The 26,773-nt window shown below is 38.9% G+C and overlaps 1 protein-coding gene and 1 long non-coding RNA gene across 4 annotated transcripts in view; one reads left to right on the forward strand and one right to left on the reverse strand.

Annotated features, from left to right (window-relative positions):
* Positions 1-26,773, forward strand: part of LOC311590425 — a 136,885-nt gene that overhangs the window by 57,380 nt on the left and 52,732 nt on the right. The window lies entirely within an intron of this gene.
* The window catches only part of A1CF (APOBEC1 complementation factor), an 80,514-nt gene that overhangs the window by 45,191 nt on the left and 8,550 nt on the right, over positions 1-26,773 (reverse strand). For all 3 annotated transcript variants that reach the window (XR_014777383.1, XM_084772601.1, XM_084772600.1), the window contains exon 2: positions 9,164-9,307. Coding sequence is in view for 2 of the 3 variants with exons in the window: in XM_084772601.1 (XP_084628727.1) it covers positions 9,164-9,262 (99 nt within the window). In the remaining variant the exon portion in view is untranslated. The remainder of the gene's footprint in view (positions 1-9,163; positions 9,308-26,773) is intronic.

Here is a 26,773-nt window from a genome sequence, read left to right on the forward strand (position 1 = left end):
TTTTTATATAACTCTCAATGTTGGTGCTACCCTTATTAGTTATTTTCTTATAATCCATGCAAGGTATATGCTATATTTATGTGAAATATTATCTGCCTGAGGACTATTGGAGGTCTACTGCTTGGTAAATAGTCCCATCTTCATTTTAAGTTATTGGTAGCATCATAAGGAAGAAGACAGTTTTTAAAAAATCAAATTGACACTTTTAACAAAACCTCTTGATACTTCTTTACCTTTGAGTAGCATGTGTTGCAAGTTTCTCAGGTAATCAATATCTCAATATTTGAAGCATTCAAAAGCAATCTTTCTTTAAAAAACAAAACAAAGCAAAACACTTGTACCTTATAAAATTTTTGTCCATCCACAAGGATACTAAATTCAAGAATAAATTCAGAAACCAGAAAACATCTTCTGATTGTGTATGTTTGTTTCTGCCTAAGAGAACATGTAAAATGCTAACTGGTTTCTGAGAGCTGCTTGTATCTTGTAAAGCAATTTGCATTATGATGGGCAGCGAATCTTGCGTTTCCCTCTTGAGTCCTGGGGTTTGCTGTCTGTGGTCTGGACATGTGTCTTGATGTATTGCTCCAACATCTGAACGCTTCTTGGATTTTAGATATGAATTGGTGAAGGACTTTGCCAATGCAGTTGGGATGTGTTTTGGCCTTTTACATTGTGTTATTTAGCCAGGAGCCTCAGCTTGTTAAACGGCAGGTAGTGATTTTCATGTGGGGTTGTGTCAATAGACAAGGAGTCCTGAAAATTTTCATATCAACGAAAAGTTTCTCAACATTCAACAACTGAAAATGAATCCAAAATCAAATGCATGATGAGTTGTAGGTGTTTCTGGGAGCGCGCGCTTGTGCTGCACCCCGAAACCTCGCTGCAGCCTTGGTTGTAAACACAGCGTGCGCGTTGTCCCCGTGTGCACGCCATCACACTGCCCAATGCCAGCCAGTGAGTGAGTGCTGCCTAATGCACCAGGGCTCAAATTCAGAACTGTCATATGTTACAAGTTATAGTGGTTTTTACTTCCATGGAACAGTTTCTGGTTTGATGGAAACAAAATGGCTTAATTGTGGGAAATAACAATGTTTTCTTTAGGTTTCTTACCTCATCTCTTAGGATGTAGGCTTTTTGGTTTGTTTGTTTGTTTGTTTTTCAAGCAGGGTTTCACAGAGATCTGCCTGCTTCTGCCTCCCTGAGTGTTGGGAATACAGTCGTGTGCCACCACGTCTGGCTAGCACATATGTGTTAAATTAGTATATCTTTGGATTTTATATTGTTACGGTGTTTGACTTCCCAAGTTTTTGTTTGAGTTACTGACTTGAGTTTCATAAAATACTCATTAGATGGATTTTGACTTGCTTTTGGGACACAATTTCCAACAATTCTTGAAATGGCTGACCTCTGCTATTTTTGTACTACGTGTGTATATGATGAGGTATTCTCAACATTGGTGATTACAACATCATAATATCAGTAAGTTTTGAAAACTTTAATGATGTTCTGTGCATTTCAGTACCAAATGTGCAGCCAAAACTTAATTTTTTATGCAAAGCAAGCACATCTGCCCAGAGTGTCAAGTTGCTTTCATTTTTGATCAGTGTTAAAGCTATGTATATCAAAGGATATTTTTGAAATAAATTTGTTTTTGACTTATTGCCAATACATATTTGGTTCATATACCTATTTTTATAAACCCACATACCCAAGGATTCATAAAAGCTTACTAGGCAAAAAGGGGGTTGTGAATAGAAAAAAATTTAAAGACTCTTAAGTAGGTATAACTTTTTAAATCAACTACTGTAATAGCAGCTGAAGATCTAGTTAGATGACATGAACTGCTCATGGGCACCGTAAGGAAGACTGGGATTAGATAATTGGTCTTCTGTCTGTCCCTAGTTCAACCCATGCCAAGGGCTGTCTCATTTAACGCAGATAGCATTAGTTGTTCAAGACTTCCATAGAGTCTTCATTCTTTTTATCACACCCTTGTGAATTCAGTTCTCGGAAAGCTGAGGGATTTGAGGAGGCTGTGCTCAGTCTTTCTTGATTTTAATATCTTCATTTACTAAGGAGTGGCCTTTACTAGGTGATTGTAGTGGTCTTGTGGGAGTGTCAGGATGCTTTTGAAAAGGATCCTGAGTTTTAACACCATATTGGAATGTGTGAAAAATGCTCACAGAATGAGTGTAAGTTAGTCAATGGAAACCTTATGTGCACTATTCTTATAGTCTAACAAAAAAATCAGTGCATTTCCAGTTTCACATACATATCTATTCTGCTAATTACAAAATGACTTTCTTTGAATTGTCCCATTTTTGATATGTAAAGAAAATTATGCACTTAGATACATACACACACACACACATATTCACCGTAAATCAAGATAATTATAAAGACATTTACAAAACAAAAATCATGGTCGCCTTATTGGTTGACACCACTATCTACCTAAAGAAAGCTCAAATCATTTGTCCTGCTCTCTCTGAAAGATTAGCAGGGCCAAAGGATTAAGACACAACCACAACCTTCCTTATCACAAAGCTGAGTGAATTGAAAATGGAATAATTTTACCTCATACTGTGACAGCATTTCATGTAACACCAACCTCCAGCTTTTAGAAAATTAATGAAATTGCATGAAAGCAGAGTCCAAAGTTAAAACTCCTGTCTGTACCTCTGCACATTTGGATCATGAAGCTCACACTAATAAGCTGATGAAACAGACACCTCTGTTCTGTCCAGTCTGAGGGAAGGCACTGCAGTGCATAACTTGTGATGATGTTGGTCCTTCTGTTTGTGATCTCTTGGGCTAAGTTTCCCATTAGAGTATTTGAGGGACATTTCATCGCTGTTTGAAAACAGTTACAGGAGCATGTGCATTTCCAGGTATGATGAAGTTCCCTCAGATGTTGGACCCACTCACAGAGGTGCTCACAGAATTGTTCCTTCATCTGGAGGGTTCCACACCCCATCATAGCATCTCTATCTAGAAGAAGCAAGCCTCTGTCTAGGCTTTAAACTAAAATCGGCCTTTGAGTGCCTGAAGGGAGAAGCATGCAGAAGCTCATGCCTCTAAAACTTTGGCTCATCCTGCTCTGCACTCATAGAACTGACACACATGATCTCAGCTCTTGGAGAGCCCAGGAAAGGAGGAACCGGCGAGAACAGGCAGTAACAGAGCAAGGTCCAGAAGCTCTGCGTCACCACGGAGTCCACTCTCTCTCTCTCTGCCTTTAGGATTTATGTGCAGTGATGGAAAAGTCTGATTTTGCCACCTGCCTCTTTCTGAGCCAGGGTAGGTGAAGGCTGCTAGTGACCTCTGTAGTCCCCATGCTGTCCACGGCTATTACCGCACTATTTGCAGCCTTTTGTCAGATTGGACTCTTTGTCATTATTTGATGACCTTTGTCTTCTTTTACAGTTGTGACTTCATGGGTGACTTCATGGTGCCTATGCAACTTCTTGCATCTTCTTTGTCATAACTGCATGACTATCTTCCTGCTGTGTTGCTTTCAGCTCATAAACAGCTCTCAGGTGACCTGACTGCTGGTAAGAAGCATAGCGCTGGGTCTTGGGGTGTTCCATCCAGTCTGTCTTTTAATTCAAGATTTCAGTCCACTTATATCCAAGTAATTATTGGGTTTTAAAGACTTATTACCTCCATTTAGTTGCTCTGTAAATTATTTATTCCTTCCTTCTTTTACTGTCCTCCGCTTGGTTAAGTGAATTTTTCTCTGGTAGTGTATTTTCATCTCTGTTTTTAAATATATCTGTAATGAGGGCTTTAAGAAGAGATTAATTTTAACTTTATGTGTGCTCCTTAAATACCTTATGTCTATATATGGGTCTTCTGCTGTATGCATGTCTATGGATCATGTTTGTGCCTGGTATCCAAGGCCAGAGATGGGCACTGGATCCTCCTAAACTGGAGTTACAGATGCTTGTTATCCACCATTTGGGTGCTAGGAACCAAGCCCTAGTACTCTTAACCACTGAGTCATCACCTCTCCAGCTCCCCGTAATGAGTTTTTGTGTTTAGCAAGAGGCTCATAACAACAATTGTATAGATTTAACAGATTATTTTAAACCAATAACTATGATCATGTTTTTTAAAAAGTAATTGTTGATGTTACAAGTCACACCTTTGTGCAACACGTCTCTCATTGATCATATTAGGTCTCTAATTACTATCAGTAGGACTATTATTATTTTGTAGAGCTGGAGGTAGAATCCGAGGCCTTGCAAAGGTTAGACAAATAGTCTCACTCTGAGCTTCTTGTGTGTTCCTATTGTTATATTTAGAAATAATTTCATCTTTTATTCTTCACACTGAAGATATAAAGGATTTACTGTGATGCCCAAATCTTCTGTGTCATGTGACAGAATTGGGAAGAGGAAGCATTGACAGGGAGCATTTCTTCTATCAGATGGGCCTGTGGGTGTGTCTGTGGGGCATTCTCTTGACTGCTCACTGACTGCAGGAGGGCTCAGCTCACTGTGAGTTACCTATCCCTAGGTATGGGGAACTGTCTGTATAAAAAAAAAGCAGCTGAGCCTGAGAGCCAGCTCATATGCGTGCATGCATGCGTGTGTGTGTGTGTGTGTGTGTGTGTGTGTGTGTGTGTGTGTGTATTTTCTTAATATTATTTGCAAGCAAGAATAAAAGCATATAATTCCATTGAAACCCTCTTAATCAGGCAGCCTGCATGTAAAGTTTAAGGGTGAGAATTAAAGACAATTGTTACAGTAACCAGGCTCAGTCCTGGTTTACAGGAAGTGAGACTGGGCTCACATCATTTTAAACATGGCTATCTTTGGAAGAAAGGTCTTCTTCACCTCCTAAGGGGTGTTAGGCATTTGACAAATGTTTTGGTTAAGGTGTGGCTCCTCTTTCAGGGATGCTGGTATCTTCTTGAGAGCCTTGCTTGCTCCTCATCTTCTAAATCTCAGCTTCAGCGGCATGTTGTCTGAAGAAGGTCACCTGCCATTCTGTCATGCAGCCTGGCTTATGAATCAAACCCAAGGCACTTAGGACTAGTTTTTGTCACTGCTTTGTTGTTGTTGTTGTTTGTTTGTTTGTCTTGTTTTGGTGATTGCTTTCCAAGGAGAATAATCTTCACAAAGGTAGAAATTACACTTCTCTTTGTCAATCAACACATTATTAAATGGAGAGATAAAGGCTTCTTGTATGAATGGAGGAAATAAAGAAGATTACATCTGTTTCCCAGGACAGATGGCTTGCTGGGTGTCTATTTAACACATCAAAGCAGACCTGGCCACCAGGTTCTCCCAACATCCCTCAGTCCCTACCAGTTACAGGGTATGGCTGGCATACCCTGCCCCCCTACCTTAATTGTCACCAGCCCAGGGACTGGGCTGCCCTTCCCCCAGTGGCTCTTTCCTATGTAGTCTGGCCACTTTGGATATTCCAGTCTTTTACCCTTTTACTGTTTTAGCTTCTTGGCCCTGGACCACCTCTCTTGGTAGGTCCCTGGCTCTTCTCTTGCTCCCCAGCCCCCTTATGGTCTGGTTTAGTCTGCCAGCCATGTTCAGCCTGTACTCTTCTCTCTGCCTGCTTTCTCCCTTACATCCACAATAAAAATCACCATGCTCTAGGAGTTGTCATGTCCTCCTTTCTTTTTCATTCACTACGGTCTTTGGGAACATAATTTCCTATGTTGGAAACTTCCTTAAGATGTATGGATTAGCTTCTGGAACAGGCTTCCAGATTAAGATCGGCATTTGAGATCAGTTTCTGTTAAAGGACAGATAACTGACAGTTTAGGTGTTGTAACAAAATTTTAACCCTTTGAAGTGTAAAACCCGTTTGCACCCAATATTGAGTCTCTGTACAGTCTATAGCCATACTTGGCAGATATATCTGGGGCAGTTGTCTAATTGGGAAGAGAAGTGCTAGACTCTATCAATATAAAACAAATATTAAACATAGAGACTTGCCCAGTGACTCCATGTGCCCATTAGCTAGATGAGTTAGTGAAATTTCCTCTATGAAAATTGCCCAATTTTCCTAACTGAGCAATTATTGTAGTTTTTTTCTACTTTATGATATTTTCCACTCAAATAATCTACAGTTACTGTAGAAATATTGTTTTTTAAGAGGCATGAAAAAGTATCCTTAATTAGAGAGACTATTTTATTTTCCAGTTTTAAAATCATATATAGTTTCTTAACATGTTATTTGAAACATTCATGTTTTAAAACTGTGTTGCAGTGTAGACGCTTTTTTTCATGTCATATGATTTTTTCCCTTTGACTCTCAAACCAATATTTGCTGGCTTTAGAAATCTAGGAAGAGTAATTAGGAGTGGAAAAAAAGAAAAAGAAAAGGAAAACCACTCAATAACCTCACCACCCAGATGCAAAAGCAGTTTACATCTTAACACTGCAGCACACTTTACAAATATTTCCACATCACATAGCACTGCTATGCAGCTTAAAGTTGAACTCATTAGCTTTCTATAATCTTTTAGAAGTAATATTTATTTAAATCTTTGTGTTCTAAGGATGTTGCATTGAGTCTCTTTCTCCAAATTACTTTGATAAGAATGTTCAGGCACAAATATGCAAGTATATTCAGTTATATAAAAAGATGTAACAACTTATGCTTTTAATTCTCATAAGCACATGCTGTTGCATCAGTTGCCACATTAAAGCCTAGCTTGTGTTATTAAGTAACTTTGGAAATTCTATTTTTGAAAGCTGTGTTTGTCCTGCTGGTGATAAGAAAGCACAGATCTGTCACCTCCATGGTTTGAATTTGATTCCACCCTGGAAAGACCCAGAAAGGCAAATCCTTCAAATCAGAACTTAACTAACATCTTAATTTTTGTCCAGAGATGATTATTTTTTTAACTGATGCTGTCTTTTGTCTTTTCTCTATCAGTCACTCCTTGACTCCAGCATAGGAATGCAGAAGTATTAGCAAGACTTAGGAGACTTCCCTGAATCATTGGACCTGAGGCTTTGTCTTAATGCACAGGTCTACTCCTAAACAGTCCAATTAGGTGTCCATATGTACACTGAGCTGATACCAATCACAAAGTCCAGGTTAATGGTGTTGGGTGGACTTTACTGACATCAGGGGAATTTAAGGTCTCCAACAATTAGTTTTGCTTGCTGAATGCAATGGCTATGGACTCATAGTTTATTTAATCATTTCCTTACTTTCCTCTACTTAGGTTTGTGATAACAAGGCACTCAATGCTGTTTTAGATAGACTTTTACACACCTCTTTTATAGTATATACTATTAGTGAGGTGGACGTCCCTTTTGTGCCTTAAGGTTGACTAACAGATTTGAGAAGGTTTAAATGCTTTTCCATTGCCACTTCCTCTGAATAAATGTTTCAGGCCTGAGGAGAGATAAAAATAAAAAGAACTGATATAAAATCACCTTTGATTTCATAATATCTATGTAAGTATTTGTTTAAAAAGTAAGAAAAATATTTTTTCTTAATAAAGACCATCTTTACAGCTAACTATGTCTGAAGACATGTGAAAAACCCAGTTACATTAAATATATTTCTTTTGTAGACTAAATAATTTAGAATTTTCTCTGATTATTTTAGTGTAGTAAAATTTAGATATTTAAATATTTAAATTATTCATTAATTTTAGAGGTTAAAAATATTTACTGTTTACTGATTCTAAAATAACCCAGCTTTTAGTTAGTACTGAAGCAGATATCTCAGGTGTCTCCCTGAGTTGACTTAATGAAACTTTAAAAAGCCAACTATGAAACTTATGAAATATTTTAAAAAATAACTAGCACTCTTCATTGGGATGAAACATATCAAAACTTGAGGCATTATATCATGTATAACAATACATTTATTATATATAGAATTAGTATATGAGGAGCAAAGTTATGTTTTAAGTTTTAATTACTGTTCTTAAGAGATCCATGAAACAAAAAGGCCTCTAACCTGTAAGCCCCTTACCCAAGGACAGATAAGCCCTAGAACGCTGGAGGATGTTGTTTGTGGCAGGTGACAAGCCATGCTTTTTTTCCACAAGTTTATTTGACTCAACTGCATTGGATGTGCTTGATTGGATGCAGGCGGGAGGTACATAGGCAGGAAACACCCCAGGATGTATGCTTGTCCCTGATTGGAAATTTGGTCTCTCCTCATGGGTTTGCCTCTTCTTAAGCCTCTGCAAAAAAATGACTCGTGGCCATTTTCTGGGAACCCATGAGTCAACCTGCCATGAGTCCACTATCTCGGCCAGTATTTAATTAAAGCTTGTTTCAGCTTTGGCTCAAAATTGTAGTTGTCTTATTCTTTCCTGGTGGGATTAGCATAACATAGGACAGTTCCACAATCTACCAGTAGATAGCTAATAAGAGCAAGATGTGACAAATAGTATCATTACTCATATGTAACATTTGTACTTGTAATGGTAGGTAGATTTGAGGTCCCTGGAAATGTGCATGCATGAAAACCGATTGTTGGTGGATTTAAATATGTTGTCTACTACAAAATGGGGTTTTTACGTATCTAACACTAGCTTGTTCCTTAATATTAGCATATATTAACTAAGAGAAGTTATCCCAATGACAGTGATAATATGCAAATAATTCCTAATAATTAGGCTTTTTTGGTGGCCTTTGTGTTTGTTTTTCCCCAAAGAGCCAACATGGATAGAAGGTATTGTTATATACCTCAGACTGGACAAGCTGGAATAGTTAGGCTGACAAAGTGTTACCTTCTTGGAAGCAACATCTTGAAGTCTCCCTCATCTGCAGGGATCTCTCTGGAAGCCAAGGTTGTTATTCCTGAGGTTTTTTCCTCTACCAAACCGTAAAACATTAGCTAAGTTCACCTTCACTAAGAACTGGGGATCCTAGCTGCTTTTACATATTCTAAAACATTCTTTCAAAACTGTAATAGTCTCTATGACTGTGGATAATGGTTCTATTTTCAAGACATAAATTAAAGGTGAGTGGATAATCTAGGTAGAAAGAGCTGTACCTACAAGGTCACCTTCAGAGCTGAAGTATTCTCTTCTTTTCTGTGAAAGCCATCTCTATGAGAGCTGTACAGGGGATGATGGCTTTTTGCCTCAAGGGACTCGGTGATTTCAAGACTCCGGATTCCTCACTGAGCCTCAGCAGACATCACAAGAAGTTCCTACCTGGACCAAGCTATATCCTGTGCGCTGGACCAGTGCGCGGAGTGCCGCCTCCTTCTGGGTGCCGCTCAATCCATCCCCGGATTTGTGATTTGATTCCATTGAGAGTGATTATCAGCAAAAAATCAGGTTAATTAGGGTTGCTCACTGAAACCAAATTTAAGATAAATTAAGTAAATTACTACAGCCAAGTCCACATTTGCCCTTCGTGTGAAGAGCATCCTTAGGAGAGGCCTGTAAAGGAATCATGAAAGTCATAGCTGCTAACTGCCACGTTCAAACAAGGCTGGCCAATTGCTTGTTTTTAATCGTGTTTTTATAATTATATATAATTTTTCAATGTTAAAGCTTTAGAAATGAAAACTGAATAGTATCCACTCTCTAATTAGAACATAGCCCACTCTTTTCTCAGTTCAGTTACCTTAAGATATCACTAAATATACAAACAAATTAGTTCATGTCAATTAAAAGGATGTGGCAAGAGACGGCTTAGCAGGTAACGGTGCTTGGTGCTCAAGCATGAAGACCTGAGGTAGGAAGGAAAAAGTCTGGGATTGTCCTCCATTCATCTATTCTGTGTTTCCTCAGACACTTGTCTATTTATTCTATGAACAAACAAGACTGGTTAAGGGATTTTTAAACTCATTTGTGCGCACACACACACACACACACACACACACACACACACACACACACATTTCTCACATTTTTACATATATAAAGTCACATATATAAAAATTTAGAATAAATGTTTCAGTTTTCAAAAGTGTTATTTTTAAAAATACTTAAATTAATCAACTTTGGTGTGTGTGTGTGTGTGTGTGTGTGTGTGTGTGTGTACACACACATTCATGATGCTCACAGAAGTCAGAGGACAGTTGGAGAAGGCAGTTCTCTTCTTCTACCATGTCGGTCCTGGGGATTGAACTGAGGAAGTTAGCCTTGGCAACAAGTGCCTTTACCCACTGAGCCATCTCATCAATCCAAATGTTTTGCTCTTGTTTTTAATCTTTATTTTCTATCTTGGTTAGAAAATAAGTGTCTTTTACATGATAGTGATGGTTTGAATAATATGGCAACTCAGGTTAGGTAATGTAGCTTTACTGCCATAGTTGAAGAAGTACTGTTTCTATGGATACTAAAGCACAGGTAAATTGATGCCCGTGCTCAGTTTACAATCTTTATCAGTTTGTGGATACAGTTGTAGAAATTGCTATGAAGTAATTTTAAACATAGATAAAACTATAAGAACCATTTTTGAAGACTTACAAAAAAACTATTGCAAGAGTTATAGCATTTGTCTAATGCTAGTGTTTTTTGTTTGTTTGTTTGCAAATGTTATTAAATTTACTAAAAGTCATTAAAGTTGCTGTTTAATCAGAAAGCTCTCAGGTTCTCCCAGTGTGCCCAGCTTCTCCTGGAGGGCAAGCAAGGACATCAGGGATCTGATAAGGTTATTTTTATGTCCCTTAATAGCTTTGAAGGCAAAGTCTCCAGTTTGTTGGCCAAGCTGTAGTTTGTTCTTTGCTGAACTTCATCATTTCCATCAAAAAGGTAATAGTTCATGGCTACGTGGTGAGTTCGTCTTTTGCAAAATCTACTTTGAGTTTGGGTTAATAATTAGTAAAGGTTATTAAAGAAAATTTTGACATTGGAAAGGCCTTTCAGTTCAATTCACATACACTGTGAAGTTCTGAGAAGTCCTTTACAATATCTGAATCTTAAATCACTGTCAATCAGTACATCAAAATGAAACTTACAATTTGCAACTAAAGGCACTTCAGAGATTTGGTGTGTTTTCCAGTGGCATAGCACTTGATTAACATGTATGAAGTCCTAGATTTAAACACCAGAACTCCCCCCCAAAAAACCCTCAACCCAACCCACAATAAAACAAAACAAAAAAGAAAGACAAAGGAAGTATAGAGCTGAGGACATTTGTGGAAGAAGACACAGAGGCACAGTTATGCAGCACTGATTCTCACAGTGACTTTAGCTATCCTAAGAGATAAACTGAATGACAGTTAGACAGATATCCAATTCTGAACTCCAAGGGAGAGCTCCCGCTGGAAGACACCGACCTGGAGCCAGTGTATGACAGATGTTCAGTCTTGAGGCTGCATGAGCTCCTGTAAGGACTGGGTAGGGTGTGGATCTAAGGTGGGTCTCCAGGTAACCCCAACTTCTAGGAGCCAAGAGATAAGGAAGATCCAGCAAAGTAGGCCTGGATGGAACAGCGGAAGGATAAAAGAACCAGGAACTGAGGTTGTTCAGAAGCTAAGAGTTCTGGGAATGGGGGAGGTCAGCTACCCAAGATCCCACTAAGCTGGCAGAGGCCCAAGCCAGAACACAGACAGGGAAAAGTCATTATAGTTTCCCCCTTTTTTCTTTTTCTGCTTATCTCTTTAACTGTCTCAAGTGAAGCAATGGTGTTCTCTCTGGGTACTCTCTGGGTGTTATGAGAATAACATACTGACACGACTTTGGAAACGCTCCTGGCTTGTCGTGCCAACTAGACTATCTTTAGGCATAGCTTCATAGCATCCATCAGAGGAGGCAGAAGAGGCCATGGAATCAACAGGCACCTGTATTTTAAATTCCCAAGTTCTGCCTTGAAAACTTATGTTGAACCTGTATGGGCAAAGAGAAGAGTGAGGTAAAAATAGAAGTTGATGGAAGAAGGTCACAGACAGCACTACAGGGAAGGATCATACATTTACATGTTCACTGTGAACATCAGGCTTTCTAATCTGTGAACTGTAGTTAAGAAACAGGCTGTGGACACGCTGCTATAGTGGAGATGAATAAGAAAACACTTCTAATGTGTTTTGTTTAGGTCTAGATTATGCTAATAAGTCATAATGGAGGGCAGCTACGACATCCTGGGACAAGAGAATAATTTCAGAAAGGCCTTATCTTAGTTGACTTTCAAAGTTGCTGTGATAAACACCGTGACGAAAAACAATTTAGGAGAGAAACTCAACTTACAGGTCCATTGCTTAGTGAGTTCAGGGCAAGAACTCAAGCAGAAACAATGGGAGAATGCTGTTTCCTGGCTTGCCCACTGCATCCTGCTTAGCTAGCTGTGGTCCACTTGCTTAGGGATGGTACTGCCCATAGTGGACTGGCCCCTCTTGTATCAGTGAGCAGACAAGAAAGTACCACATATACACACCCACAGAACGATCTGGGCTGATGGAGGCAAGTCTTCCAATGAGGTTTCCCTCTTCTCAGGGTTCTAGGTTGTGTCAAGGTACAGTAAAAACTAAACTAGACAGACTCCCTTGACAGTATCCATTTGAAAAATATGAAAAGAGAGCATGATTTAAAATGTCAAAGACTTTCACTAGCACTGCCTAGCTCCCACTTAACAGTCTCTGATCAATGTCTCTACGTTCCCCATTTTTCCTTCACAATGAAGCTCTTAGCTCAAATGAATACTGTCCACTGAACTTAACTATATAAAAATGGACTCTTTGATCCAAGTGTGGTGGTCATATCTGTAACTCAAGACTATCAGGGAAGGTGCAGCAGGAGAATAGCAAGTTCAAGGCTAGCTTGGGTTACGTAAGGAGAGCCCATGTTAAAAGAAAAAGGAAGTGCCCCCTTTTATTCCTCTGCTTCCATACCAGCAGAAGGTCTTTGTGCCTCAATGTCTTTCTATATAAAATTAGGGTAATCGTATATCTTACTTTATAGTTCTGAGGATTAGACATTAAAGTAAACATCAAATATTCAAAATGGTCCCTGGCATTAATACCTGCTCAGTGTGGGTTATTATATCTCTACACAACTCCACGTGGTAGATACTGTCCCATGTCATCAGTATGGCACACACTGTTTAATACCACATCCTGGGTCCCCTTTCCCCATCCTTCACATGCCCTTCCCTTAACACTGAATGCTTCCGTAGGTCTCCAAGCTCATTGTTTACGCAGTCCCAAGCTGTGTCTTCTAAGTTCACTGTTAGGCTTCATTGATTCCATCGAGATTTGGACAAGAGCTGTCTACTCTATGATGCTTCCTTTGACAACCTCCCTGGGTAACATTAGATGCCGCCTCCTCAGTGTTCTCAGGAGAGCGTGTACAGCTCTATACAGCCAAACACAGTGCTGTAATGTTCCCCTGACTCTCATTCTCACCGAACTGTAAGCTTGCTAAACGGAAAGCCTATCTTGTACTGGTAGTTGGCCCCAAAGGCTTGATGTTATGCCAACTTCTCAGCAGACGCATACGGAATAAACAGAAGATTCAGGGTCAACAATTTTATAGATTACTGTGACTTGTACTCAATCAGAAGTAAAATGAACATATAAATCAAATGTCCTAGTACTCATTATTTCTAATTATTTCCAGTAGCTTTCTGTAGTCCTACCCTCGAATAAACTTGTTTTATGCGAGAAATTGATCTTTGATGCTTTCTGCACAATGTTATATTTATGAGACAGACAAACAAAGCTTTCTCAAGTGAAACGTTATTAAAACTAGAGCTTGGATGGGCATGTTTTCTCTTCCATGCATTTATGGTTTTGCTTTGGCAGTATCCATTTCCATTTGAGCCGCTAGGACGTAGAAGTTGTGGTTCAAGATTTCTGCTTCCCTCAAACGTGGGGGAGGATTGGACTATGCCTCTTATCACCTAGCTGCTTAATACAGTTCAGCCAGAGTTCACTGCTGGGAGGGGTCAGGTCTATTTGCTGACCCCGAGGTCTCTGGTGTCAGTGGGCCTTGGGTCAGGGAAGGCAGAAGGGGAGAGGAGGAAAAGAAGCAAAGGTACGGTGGAGAATATTATGACTTTTCCAAATCTAACCCATCAGGTGTGGAGACACACGATGCTCTGCAGTTATACCTCTGCCTATCGCAGAAAAGAGAAAATACATTTACTTGATGGTAAAGATTTGGTGCCACAGAGAGTTACAAGTTATAAAGGAAAATCAGGATGGGCTTGAAAGTGGGGATCTTTCCTTGTATTTTGTTGTCCTGGTAGAGCCTACACTGGTGGCCAGGGAGGCAGAAGAAATGGGGGAGCGAACTTTACTTTTGTTGCTTAAGTCTCTCAAAATGTAAATTGGGCAAGATATGAAAAAAAAAAAGTTGGAAAAGTACATGAGAGGGAATCGTGTTTAAAAAGCAAAGATCAAGAACTTAGAAAGTAAAAGAAGAAATTACAGGCAGAGAATGAAGAGGAGAGGCAGACAGTAGAAGTCAGTGGGCAGCTTGATTAAGAGGTAAATGAGACAGCTATCCTCAATGTTAATGAAGAGTTCAACAAATACTGATTTTTTTTCTATGCATTCCCATCTTGGGCAATTTAGAATTTGAAAAGAGTAGTTCTGTCATTATAATTACATGTCACCTACTTATTTGATACTTTGGAAGAGGTTGGACAAGAAAGCTAAATGGGGGAAAAAGACTGTTAGACTTGGTCAGTGGTGGAGAAGAGTCCTTCTCTTTCAGTAGGAAGCTCAGGGCTGTGGTGGCACCAGACCCTATGTGCATTTGAAGTTGTTGAAGGCTTCACTTGCTCTTTGGATGTCTCTAAGCCATATCTGTCTTTCTCTAATATTGTATTGTGATCCAGACTTGCACGATATAAGTGAGGCATACATTACCCTTAGGCAACACATCCAAATGGTTTTAACAAGGAATTCTGCCCTTTAAGGTATCTCCTCGGAATTTCAGAGTTCCAGAGTGTGGAGAAATGAAGGGTTTGTGGTAAAAGACTGTGCATGCTCTCGGTGATGCAAAGTAAATATCATCTTGCATTGTTCATAAAAGAAATATAAATTAGTTCCAAAGTTCAGCTTAGAAAAATGCTTATAAGCTGGATGTGGTGGTGCATGCCTTTAATCCCAGCACTTGAGAAGCAGAGGCAAGTGGATTGCTGTGAGTTTGAGGCCAGCCTGGTCTACAGAGCGAGTCCAGGACAGCCAAGACTACACAGAGAGACCCTGTCTCAAACAAACAAACAAACAAGCTTACAAATGAAAGCAATAGTCCATTTGAGCATGCATCATGAAACACAAGACAATTAATAGAGAATACACATAATCACACATTGCAAAAGGTTGCTGTAGTGATTACATGGACTAAAGAAATAAAAGCCATGCAGAGAGAGAGAGAGAGAGAGAGAGAGAGAGAGAGAGAGAGAGAGAGAGAGAGAGAGAGAGAGAATGGGGGTGCTGGGGAAGGAAAGAGAAGGAGAAAAATGATGTCGTTATATTTTAAATTAAAAAAAACCCTAAAAGCCATTTAAAAAATGTCCTTATGTGTCACCTTTTTATTTAAAAGTATGTCAGTAATTTAATTAATCAGAACCATCTTCCTGTTTTTAAGGTGCCAGTTAAAATACGATGCATTAATTTGGACCTAGATAATCTTGAAATAAAGACATAAAAGATGTTTTTAGTGACTGTGTTAATTGCACTTGTAACTAACAAAACCTTCTCAGTAGTGAATTCAGTATTGTTTGAGAAGAACGCAATGGCACTTCAATGTCTGATCTTCCACCATGATTTTAACTTTCTGAATACTGGTTTTTCTTTTTAAAAATATGGTATAAGATTATTGGTACCTTATTGAAAATCATAAAAACAAAATAACAACAACAAAATGATTGAACAGATAGGGTAGTGACTGGCATTTTGAGAGATGCTTATCTGATATTCTTTTTATGTTCTCTAAATTCTGCTTTGGTTGACTCAGGCACGTTTTGGGATGCTTTCATTGAGTGGTGTCCATGCCAGCCATTGTCTAGTGTTGGAGAGATGCAACTCTGAATGCATAATGCTGAGTTCCTTCAACAACTAATATACTATGATTTGTCCTTGTTCCAGGCAAGTCTGTAAGGCCACATGAATGTGTTTTTCAACTCTCACGGAGCTTGTGAGGAAGCTTAGGCATTGCCCGGTGACAGGAGATATTTAAATGAATAGTGGTAAAATTCAGGTTGATAGTCTAGAAAAAGGAGTCACTACTGAGGTATATTTATTTTAGAATATAATAGAAAGATAGCCTATAAAAAACAGTGTGTGGCCAAATATCATTTATGTTAATTTTATACTTATAGGTTTTTGCTTATAAAAGGCTAACTGGTTAAACTGGGTGGTAGATAAATGATTACTTTTTATTTTATTCATTTCTGCTTATTTGCTTTTTTTGATTTCTATGATATATGAGTTCTAAAACTTAAAATATAAAAATTCAAATTATGTTACCATGTAAATACTTGGAGAAAGAGAATTCTCATTACAATAGTAGGTCAAAAATCCTAACTTGAAAAAAATGTACAAAAAACAGAAATCACTGAAAATAAGCACTCAATGGAAGAAGGCAAGGAAGAATCATGGTGGTTAAACAGGGAAAAAGATAAAAGTAGAATTAATAAAGCAACATTCTACAGATTAGACACTAAGGGTAAGAGATGATAGGAAAGATGAGTCTACTTGAGGACTGCTGGCCGTCACCACCAGGTAAGAGAAATGAATTCTTAAAACGAGAGAGAATCCATAACCACAAGCCAGAGACTTCTCACAAATGAGAATCTATCTAAAAGTAATCTGAAAAATATAGATGCAATGGGCATTTACTTAGAAAAGTATGATTTTTTTGACAAAATTGTTCCAAGGGTAAATTAAGGTTTTATATAACCTAATAATTGTTTACTTGCACTGAAAAACATTCAATGTCTTTCCCCCCAAATAATCAGAAGCAGGTAGTTTAATTAGGCATATTCCATACACTATTAAAGACATTGGCCCTGGAGAGATGGATCAGGGGTTAAGAATGTTTGCCACTCTCAGGAAAAGATTATAGTTAGTTTCCTGTCATTCATGTCAGGATGCTCACAACTCTAGCAAGATCCAATGCCCTTTTGCGGGTGTGGATGCACACACACACACACACACACACACACACACACACACACACATGATAAATAAATAAATAAATGTGAATGTAGAAGAAGAGAAAAAATAACTTTTTAGTATAGAAAGCCAAAGAGCGAAACATTGTGGAAATTTATAAAATTATCTGTGGATATATTGCATCTCTGATATAAACCATAAAATATATAATAAAACAGAAAATTAATAGAAAAAATATATATGAGTTTAGGTGTGAACTGACAGCACAGCACTGAGATTACAAGACAGCATCATTATAAAATACAGATTACTAAACATTAGGGGTTCTGTGAATTTAGCTCTCTTCAGTAATGAAAACAAGTAAACAAATGGTACTGAATAAAATGATACCTGTTTAACTACATTAGTTTAAAGATAATGAAGCTGTTCACGAGTTAGGAATAGAACCCAATATCCTTGTGTTGATGAAGACACAGCAAATGTGTCACATTGGAGCAGTGCAGCTGTTCATGCCTACTCAGAATAAGTAATTCAGTCCAAGGAAACTATTTTACACCTAATCAAAGAATACTGCATGAGTAAGTATAAATGCTCTCTAAGAGAAATGAACAAGATGCAAGGAGAAAAACCAGACCAGTAAAGGGAAATAATAGGAATAAACATGAGAAGAAATGACTGACATCATATTTAAAAAATGATAAAATTCAACAGAAAATTAGGGCTGTTTAAGTAAAAAGTTTATTAATGAATGAAATTGTCCTTCAACGTTTTAAATACATTGTTATTTCAATTTAGATTCCATTATTTTGAAATTTGAGAAATCGTTCCCATAATTCTTCTGGCAATAAAAGAAAACCAAAGCAAAACCATGTGATGAATGGCACATAATGTAGTGAACACATGGAATGCTCCGGGGCCAGCCTAACCAATAGTAAGAAATTAAACAATCCTAGGAACAGGAAACTGATGTTACAGAATCAAAATCCTTAATCCATAGCTGTGCTGAGATTAGTATTTGCCAATAGATATTATTTTAGATCACAGAGAGGTCATGGCTAATTTGAGTAAGTAATATAGTTGGACTATCACCTAGTAACCTATGTCCAAGTTGTAAGAGGATTAAAGAGATAACCTTTCAAGGCATTACATAACTGCTAGAACACAGGGGAATATTCCCATACTCTTGTGGCATGGAAGGTCTTTCAAAGTAAGTGTAAAAATCCACAATAAAAAGACTGGCATAAAACCACATAAAAATCGCAGGTGCATGTAATTGCAATGTCACCTTAGCAGAGACTAAAATAAAATGATTGACATATAAATAATAGGTGAGAATGACATCTGTAAAATACAAAGATTACTTTTAAATCATTAACAGAGAAACTCACAAACCAGTGGACAGATGAACAAAGGGCAAAATGGGTCAAAGAAATAAAGATTTTTTTTTTTGGTTCTTTTGAGACAGGGTTTCTCTTTATAGTTCAGGCTATCCTGGAACTCACTCTGCAGACGAGGCTAACTTGGAACTTATAGAGATTCGCCTGCCTCAGCCTCCCTAGTGCTGGGATTAAGATGTGCACCACCAGCTTACACATGGTAATCATAAGAATAGTAAACAAGGTCAACATGTATTACATGCTAAGTTTCATATTCAAACAAGATTTACTTTATCCTCATAAGAATTCTGTCAAGCAGCTGTTAGCATTTCTGATTAGTGTAGAAGGGAGAAAGCCCAGGAAGAGAGAAGTTAGTTGACATGCCCAAGATGCCAAATAACTTCTGACAAATAATCTGAATCTAAAACACATGAGTGAAGGTTGAAGAGACTGTAGATCTACCTGGCTTCCTTCAGAGTACTGTGGTGAAGAACACAGGATACAATAGCAAGCCAGAAAGGGTGATGCTGCCAGTCAGCCTTCTCCTCCCCAGGGACATGTGGGCTCATTCAACTAGAGCATCGTACAGTTCCGTGTCTGGTCTGGACTGGAGATATGCTATTGCACTAATTCTGTCGAGTAGGCCTAGTAGATTGTGTGATAGTGCACATGGACCAGGTCCTGACTTCCTTTGTCTATGGTCCAATGTGAACACATGGTCATTGTCAGCCTTCTGTTATACCCTGGTCAGTTCTCATCCAAACTCTCCAGCAGGGGGCAGCACTTTCACAGATTGGCCCAGGGCATAACATTTGACAGGATGAAATATGGTTTGTGTATATTTTTATTATTTAATTTGAATTAAAGCACTAATTTCTTTCCATGGATCTTTACCTCTGCTAGACTATAGAAAGTCAGACAGATGGGAGTCAGCTATGGACCAAATGCTTTGATGTGGTAGTGTGATGTTGGGTCACTGACACCACAGGAGCTTTGAATGACACCAACCATGATTGCTTGGGGAGTGGGGTCTTGTCTTCTGTCAGTTGTAATTCCTCTTCCTTACCCTGTCTGTTGCTCTTATTCTTGACCCAGCTCCTCTGCTGATTGTCAGGGCTAAGAAGTTGCTGACGTCATCTAAGGTTTTTGGAGAGCAATGCTGATAGGCACAAGTTTCTAAAGAGACTTAGTTTTGCAAAGATGTTTTGGCCATTAATACTTTGATTATTGCTTGCTAATGCTTAAAAATACATACACCATGTGATTTGGAATCATTTGGTGTCTTACCTACAGTAACTTGAGCTAGCAAAACTAAGATACCGAGAAACTGCACAGTAATAAAATATCTACAGAGAAAAATAACTATATCGAGGGAGGTGGGAAACCACTGAAGCTGTTAACCTAGAGTTTATTGTAGGTAAGGTAAGTTAAGGTATATAAATGTAGGTTCATTGGAAGCAGCTTTTGGCTGTCATGTAAGGGAGAAGAGAGAGAGAGAGAGAGAGGGAAAAAAAAAAGCAAGAGCAATAAAATGTCCAGATTATATAGTGAAGGGGAGGAAAGCTCTGTCCTGAAAAGTTTAGGGTAGAGGGCAGGCTATGTCGGCCATGTCCTCCAGCAGATAGAGACCGAGGAGTGCTGGGAGAACCTGCGTCTGGAGCACACCATTTCAGCCTTTTGAAAACGGATAAGGGGTGAAGTAATTAATCATCCTTGACTGCTTGTTGCTGACAGTAAGGCGGTAACAGGGAGTTATTAACGGTGTTCTTAAGGGTTAGAATTCACAACACCATATGATTCACGCATAAGTAAAAACATGCATTTTCTTTATGTGTTTATGTTACTTATCTATTTTCCTGCAATGATCACAATTTCATTATTTCCACAGCCAAATAATAATCAGTTTTGCATATCCCAGACACATTTTTTCTGTTTTTACATAATTTTACCCTTCTGGTACATGATATTAAAATCCAGAGTATCTCATCTGACATTGCTTATTATTCATTCTTATCATGACATCATTCTTGATTGACTTATACTTGAAGGCTAAAGTTCTGCCACTTGACACTTTCCAAACTTGGGTCAAGTTGTGAGTTTGGGTCATAGATGCCTTCTTCACAGAGGTACAGTGGGGGTTCACCAGGCTAGGGAGAATATACAGCATGGAGCTTGGCAAAGGACACTCAGTGTTTACTTGACTTTCCCCCTTTATCTTTCTAGTGAGGGGGCTCTTTCACCCTAAAAATCAGTAATATTGTAACTGAATAATGTGCTTAACAATGTACTAGGTGTGAGAAACAAAAGAGAGAATAGAATAATTTTTCTTCCTTTAGGAAAACACCAGTTTGCCATACATAGTTAATAGGGAAACAGTTTTTAGGAAAATAAGAGACTTTGGGGAAAAGAGTGATTATTTTATCGCAGGTTGAAAACTTTGAGATAGATTCATAACTTCTTTGATTTTAGGGATAAAGTCATCCTTGCATACAACATTGCACTTAGAAAAAAATGAGCTTGTATGAGGAGGTGGTGGCACATGTCATCACATGAATTCTCAATGTGTGAGTTGTTATAATAACCCCAACTTCTTCAAGGGTGAGTGCAGCATCCAGATCCAACAGGGAAGTTGGTACCCACATATCATTTGCAAGAGGAGCATCAGCCCTGTGTATTTGTTTGCAAGAATGGTCAGATGCTATATCATTCAGAGCTAGGAATGGAGTGAAGATTTCTCAAACAGTGTTTAGGACTATTGGAACAAGGCAAACTGCTGGAATTCTCATGACAGAACGGCAGCATTGTGTCCCCCATAGAAGGAAGCATTTCCTTGCGGTCCCTTGGTGGATGCTGGCCTGTAATTCTTTCTGTGCAGTCCTGATGCTCCACTTGCACACCCTCATCCCTGCTCCCTATCTTCTACATTCCATTTTCTCTTCTGGGCCATGCTCTTCATGGAGTGCCTATGCTTGTGCTGATGGGGGCAGGGTAAGGTATTTAATGCCTATATTATTTTTTTTTTATCAGCGCTATAGTAGATGACCAATAGTCTTCTTAAACAATCACCTGAAGTTTTATAAGTGGCTTTGACTGCTGAGCACTTTTCTTTTCCTTGTTGTGACTAGGTCAGTAGCAAAGCCTGAGAGCTTGTGCTCTGGTGTAAAGATTTGTCTTTTTACTTTGCTTGCTTTAATAATTACCCAAGATCCTTCATGTCCAAAAAATAAGGAAGTCGTGTCAGCGGTAGAGACTATTTATCTCTTGAGAGAACTGCCACAGAACTGGGGGGAGGTGGTGCCAAGCTCACATTTGCAAACTGGGGATAAGGATTTTGTAAATTTCTCAGCCTCCTTATTTTACCCTAAAAACTACTCTCAATCTTTCTTCTCATGGCTTGTCTCTGGAGACCGTTTTCTTCCATCAAAGCATTGTGTTCTCAGCATGGAAACGTGATAAGAATTACAGCTGTGCTATCTAAGATTGGCTCACACTTGCTAGTATTGTCTTAAGCAGTTCACACATAAATTCTGTTCTCCTTTGCAAAACAACTTTGATCTTAGTAGAAGTTAAGTAATTGGCCTGAAGTCCGTTGGTTGGACCAGGGTATGAATCTAGGGATTCTCACTCTAGAATTTTCTGTTTTACCATAATATTTTCCTCTGCCATGTCAATGCCATGTATTATTGGACTATAACTAAACTTCAGAATTATGAGATAATGAATTATTATTATTAATGGAACATGTTTAATTTTATGTATTATTTCTGAAAGGCAAATAAGAATAAGTTTGTAGACATTATAGGTTTTTAAAATTTAAGCTATGTGTTTCTGGGTATTTGCCTGCATGTATATTTGCACACTAGGTAAGTGTCTGGTACCCACATAGGCCAGAAGAAGGTGTTGGATCTCCTAGAACCAACGTTTCAGGTGATTGTGAGCAGATGTGTGGGTGTTGGAAATTGAACCTGGGTTCTTAGGAAGAACAGCCAGTGCTCTTAACTGAGCCAGTTTTCTAGCACCATTACAGCTTTTTGACATATATTGTGTATATGTTTATATTAGTGTGTACAAGGTGGGCATATGTTATGGCATGTGTGTGGAGTCAGAGGATGATTATCAGGAGTCTGTTTTGTTCTGCTACCTTGACGGGTGTGGGCATCAAATTCAGGTGATCAGTCCAGCCCAGAAATATTCTTACCAGCCCCATTATAGGGTTTTCCCTATAGGCTGTCGTAAAGGACTACATGATAGCATTCTCAGGGTGACTCCAGTTCAGGCCACTGCACATGCAACATGTGTTTGTTACAGTGAAGGAGTGAGGGACACACGGGGGCCACTGTCTAGCATATGTGACTGACACAAAGTCATAATTGCTTAATAAGTTAACTCTTCACACAGACACGTGCTTCGAGTCTGTCGTTCCACTATCCCCACCTTGTCTTCTCTCCTATCCAGCTTTCTCTTTCCTAATTAGCATTCCTGCATAGATTTGTCAGGCTTATTTCTGTTTGGGTTTTGAATGGGAGAACAACGTATACTCTGCCTCCCAACTAATTTGTCTCTCCAGAAATCATTTGGAGGAAAATTCATTCTTATGCTAAGTGCATCATTTTCTATTCAGGTTGGTGAAGCTCCTACCTGGGAGCATTTGAGTCTCCATTTAAAGTCCCAGAGGAAGGTGATCTCATCCAGGACTCCCTGATACACATGACCCAGTTATTCTTCCTGCTGGGAGAAGGATGTGTTTCCTAGGAGGTAGCTACTATGTCATCTTCTTCCAGACACTACCAACATTTGGATGTGAGGGAGCTAAGTCCTTTATGAACACTGCTTCATGTTTTCAGTGATGCCTCTGTGGCTGGTCCTGCCACTGTGATAACAGTTACACACACACACACACACACACACACACACACACACACACACACACACACCTTTCTATTGTGAGCTGAACCTCATAGCTCCTAAGTTACAAGTAAGTCTCCTTTAATCGTTTCTGTCTATCAACCCGATCATAGAGAGGAAGATGAGACAGTAATAAATCCTCTTAACACTGGAGGACATGTGAGCCTGCCTCCTAGAATTTGCAGAGAATCAGGCTGAATCAGAGATGTGTATAGTAGGAGGTAACACAAAGCAATGGCCCTCTAGAAGGCTGGTGCTTTGTATTTTGATCCTTACTGTTTTTAAAAAGACGTTTTCTATTCTTGAGAGATTCACTTAGCTTTCCTCTTGTCAAAAGAGCTCAATTTCTTCCCCATTCCAAGCTGCAATACTTCTCAGAACTGTCCATCTGCTCTTGGTTTGCAAGCTGCTGCATGAGATGTGTTCTCGTTTCTTCATGTGCCTAAGCCTTAGTCTCTCTACTGGAAAACTGATAGAGTAATAATATCCATTTTACAGAGGATTAATCTGGTGCACTGAAGTGCTTGCATGTGGGAGAGCCATGGGAGAATGTTAAGGTTAAGTTATTAATATCACTATTCTCATAATTACAGCTTGCCACGTCTAGTTAGTTAGGAGTTAAATGTCTGCATCCTGTGGGGAGTGTGTGCGTGGGTGCTATTAAATGGCTCCAGATAAGAGGATTAGAAGATTCTTCTGCCAACACTGTTCATTCCCTGTGGTATCGGATTTAAATTCCTGACTTCCGGAACAAATAATCAGAAGCAATAGGGTTTTAGTACATCTAATAAGCTTGTTTGCTTCATGCTAATGGCCCCAACTGAGTAGATAGTGCTATGCAGAAACTCAGTAAAACAGCAAAAGGGAAGATTACTAACACTGCTAGACACAGAAAACAGTTCATCTGTCTGTGATGCTTTGCGCTCACCCAACAGTCTGCTAGAAGCTTTTATGATTGTCTACATCTTCATTTTCCCCTTTGCATTGTTCCACAGTAACTGAACTGTTCAGTTTGTTTTGTGACCACTTTCCTCTGAGGCCTCTGTGGTCCTGGCTTTTCACCTCAACATGTCCTTGCTCTATTGTTTTATTTAGCCTCTAACCAATTGATATTTTAGTTGATATCTACTAGACTAACTTAAGACCTATGAATCAGTACTATTCTGCATAAATAGAGAAGCGAAATTTCCTTTAACTACCTTGAACCCATGGAATGATCAATTATGACTCCTTTACCTTAAGCTCAAACATACTAAAGTGAACATGAAGAAATTTACCATTAAACTCATTTAAATTCTTCTATTTGAAATATTTTAAAAATATTTACTTGTTACTGGTGCTTGCATTGATATTCAACAACAATGCTGTCCCATGTGGGATACTTTTTTCAGGAAGTGTTGGTTAGGAGGCACACCCCCTCCCCCCCAGAAGTCTCTTCAAACAGTACAGGTTCCTGTCTTTCATCTTGGTTGCCCACCAGAACTAGGTGATAAGACTGTTTCTGGTGACACCATACACATTGGTCGTAAGATACAGAATGATCAAGCTGGAACTACCTAGATGCTTCACTTCTGGTATTTAGCTTGAAGGTGCCAGATGCTCCTACTTAGACTACTGGGGAAGGAAATACAGAAATGGTCTTACTCAACTGTCTACTTAATGAACCACTATACCAATCTATAAAGAAAAATATGCTCACATATACAACAGTGACATGACTCTTGTAGGGGTAACCAAACACTTTCAAGATGTATTAGAGGCCTGCTCTACCAGACAGAACTCAGGCATGGTACTATAAATTTGGTTAAAAACAAAACCAACACTGTCGTGACTAGAAAGGGTGTAGATTGTAGGGGCAAACTTACTGGTGATCTTTAGCTAAATAGACACAGTGCCAAACTGTCTTCTACACATGTATGTCTATACACATAGACAAATGATACTCTTGGTCCTACAGGGAGAAACCTCTCTTTGAGTAGCAGTGAAATAAGAGACTCATGACTACTCAAGATTTTGAGAATAACAGGTTGAAGGCCCTTCCCTAGACAATACGTTTTTATCACTCCCTCTATGGCTCAGGTATCATGGTTGAAGAAAGCCCGGGAAGAATATAGGAGCCAGAAGATAGGGAGAATAACTGCAAAATGCCATTCTCTAGAAATGACATGGCCATTGAAATCATGAATTCACAGGAACTACAGTCATTTGTATTGGGCCTTCATAAGACAGGCCCTACAAATAACCAGTAATAGATGGGGAAGAGGCTCACACAGGGCCCCGCTCCTTACTTCCGAACTGATATATCCTGGGAAAGTGGGGACCATTGTTTTCAGTCGTGTACCCATTGCTGAGACCACTAGGTGCCAATAGTTATTTCCAAACTCACTGTTATAAAAACAGCCCAGGTCAAGCTCAGTGGGTCACAAATAAAACAAAGTGACTTAAGTGTGACAAAAAGATTATCAGGACAATGGTGAGAGAGACAAGAGGCAGGTAGGGACAGTGAGGGGGTTGGAGAAATGATAGTTAATGCAAGAGATGTTTGGGGAAAAATAGCAGAACTTATTTTACAAGCTTCACATATACATATATTCATATAAAATGTCAAGTTGGAGTTACTCTACATAGAGGATGATGTTCTTCCAGAAGCCACATACTTTAAAAACAAACAAACAAACAAAACCATTTATTGCTAGGTAATATACCATCCATTGAGTTGTTAGATATCCCAGAGACTTCACAAACAATATAGGCTATTACCATTGCTCTTGGTTGCCCATCACAAATGGATAGGAAGGCTTTTCTGCTGAAGACATCACACACATTATTCACAAAACATGGAGAAATCACACTAATACTGACTAGGAGGCTCCCTCCCATCTAAAATGCTTTCATAGTACTGGAAGGTGCTATGCAGTCTACTAGAGGAAAAAGTCATCCATGGAAGATGAGAAACCTGTGAACTACATTAATGTCTGGCATGATAAGACATGGTACAATAGTGGCACAAATGTTATGGGTGTAACCAGTCACTTTCTGATTGGAGTTAAGGCTTGTCCCACAGAATGAAACTCATGGTTGGTACTACATAGCTGGCCAAGAACCCATGATTAGAAAACTCATAGACCTCAGGGTTAAATCCGACACTATTATTTTGCTAAACTGACAGAGTATCAAACTTACCTCTAAATTCGTATCTTTCTACCCATTGATTAGTGCAGTTCTCAAACTTCACCAGAAAACCTCATTGTTTTGTAGTGAGTGGACAATAGTTAACATAGAAACTCACATCTGGTCAAAATACAGAGAATATGCAAACATACAGTTGCATCTACAGTTGAGACATTTATATCACAATAACCCCTTGTAATTTGGGGGCCATTCTAGAAGAGGGGACAGAAAAATTCTAAGAGTAGAAAGTTAAAATGAACTGGAATGAAACACTGGCATAATAGGCCGCTGAACTC

This window comes from Acomys minous (assembly GCF_964271855.1).
Source record: "Acomys minous genome assembly, chromosome: 2".
NCBI lineage: Eukaryota > Metazoa > Chordata > Mammalia > Rodentia > Muridae > Acomys > Acomys minous.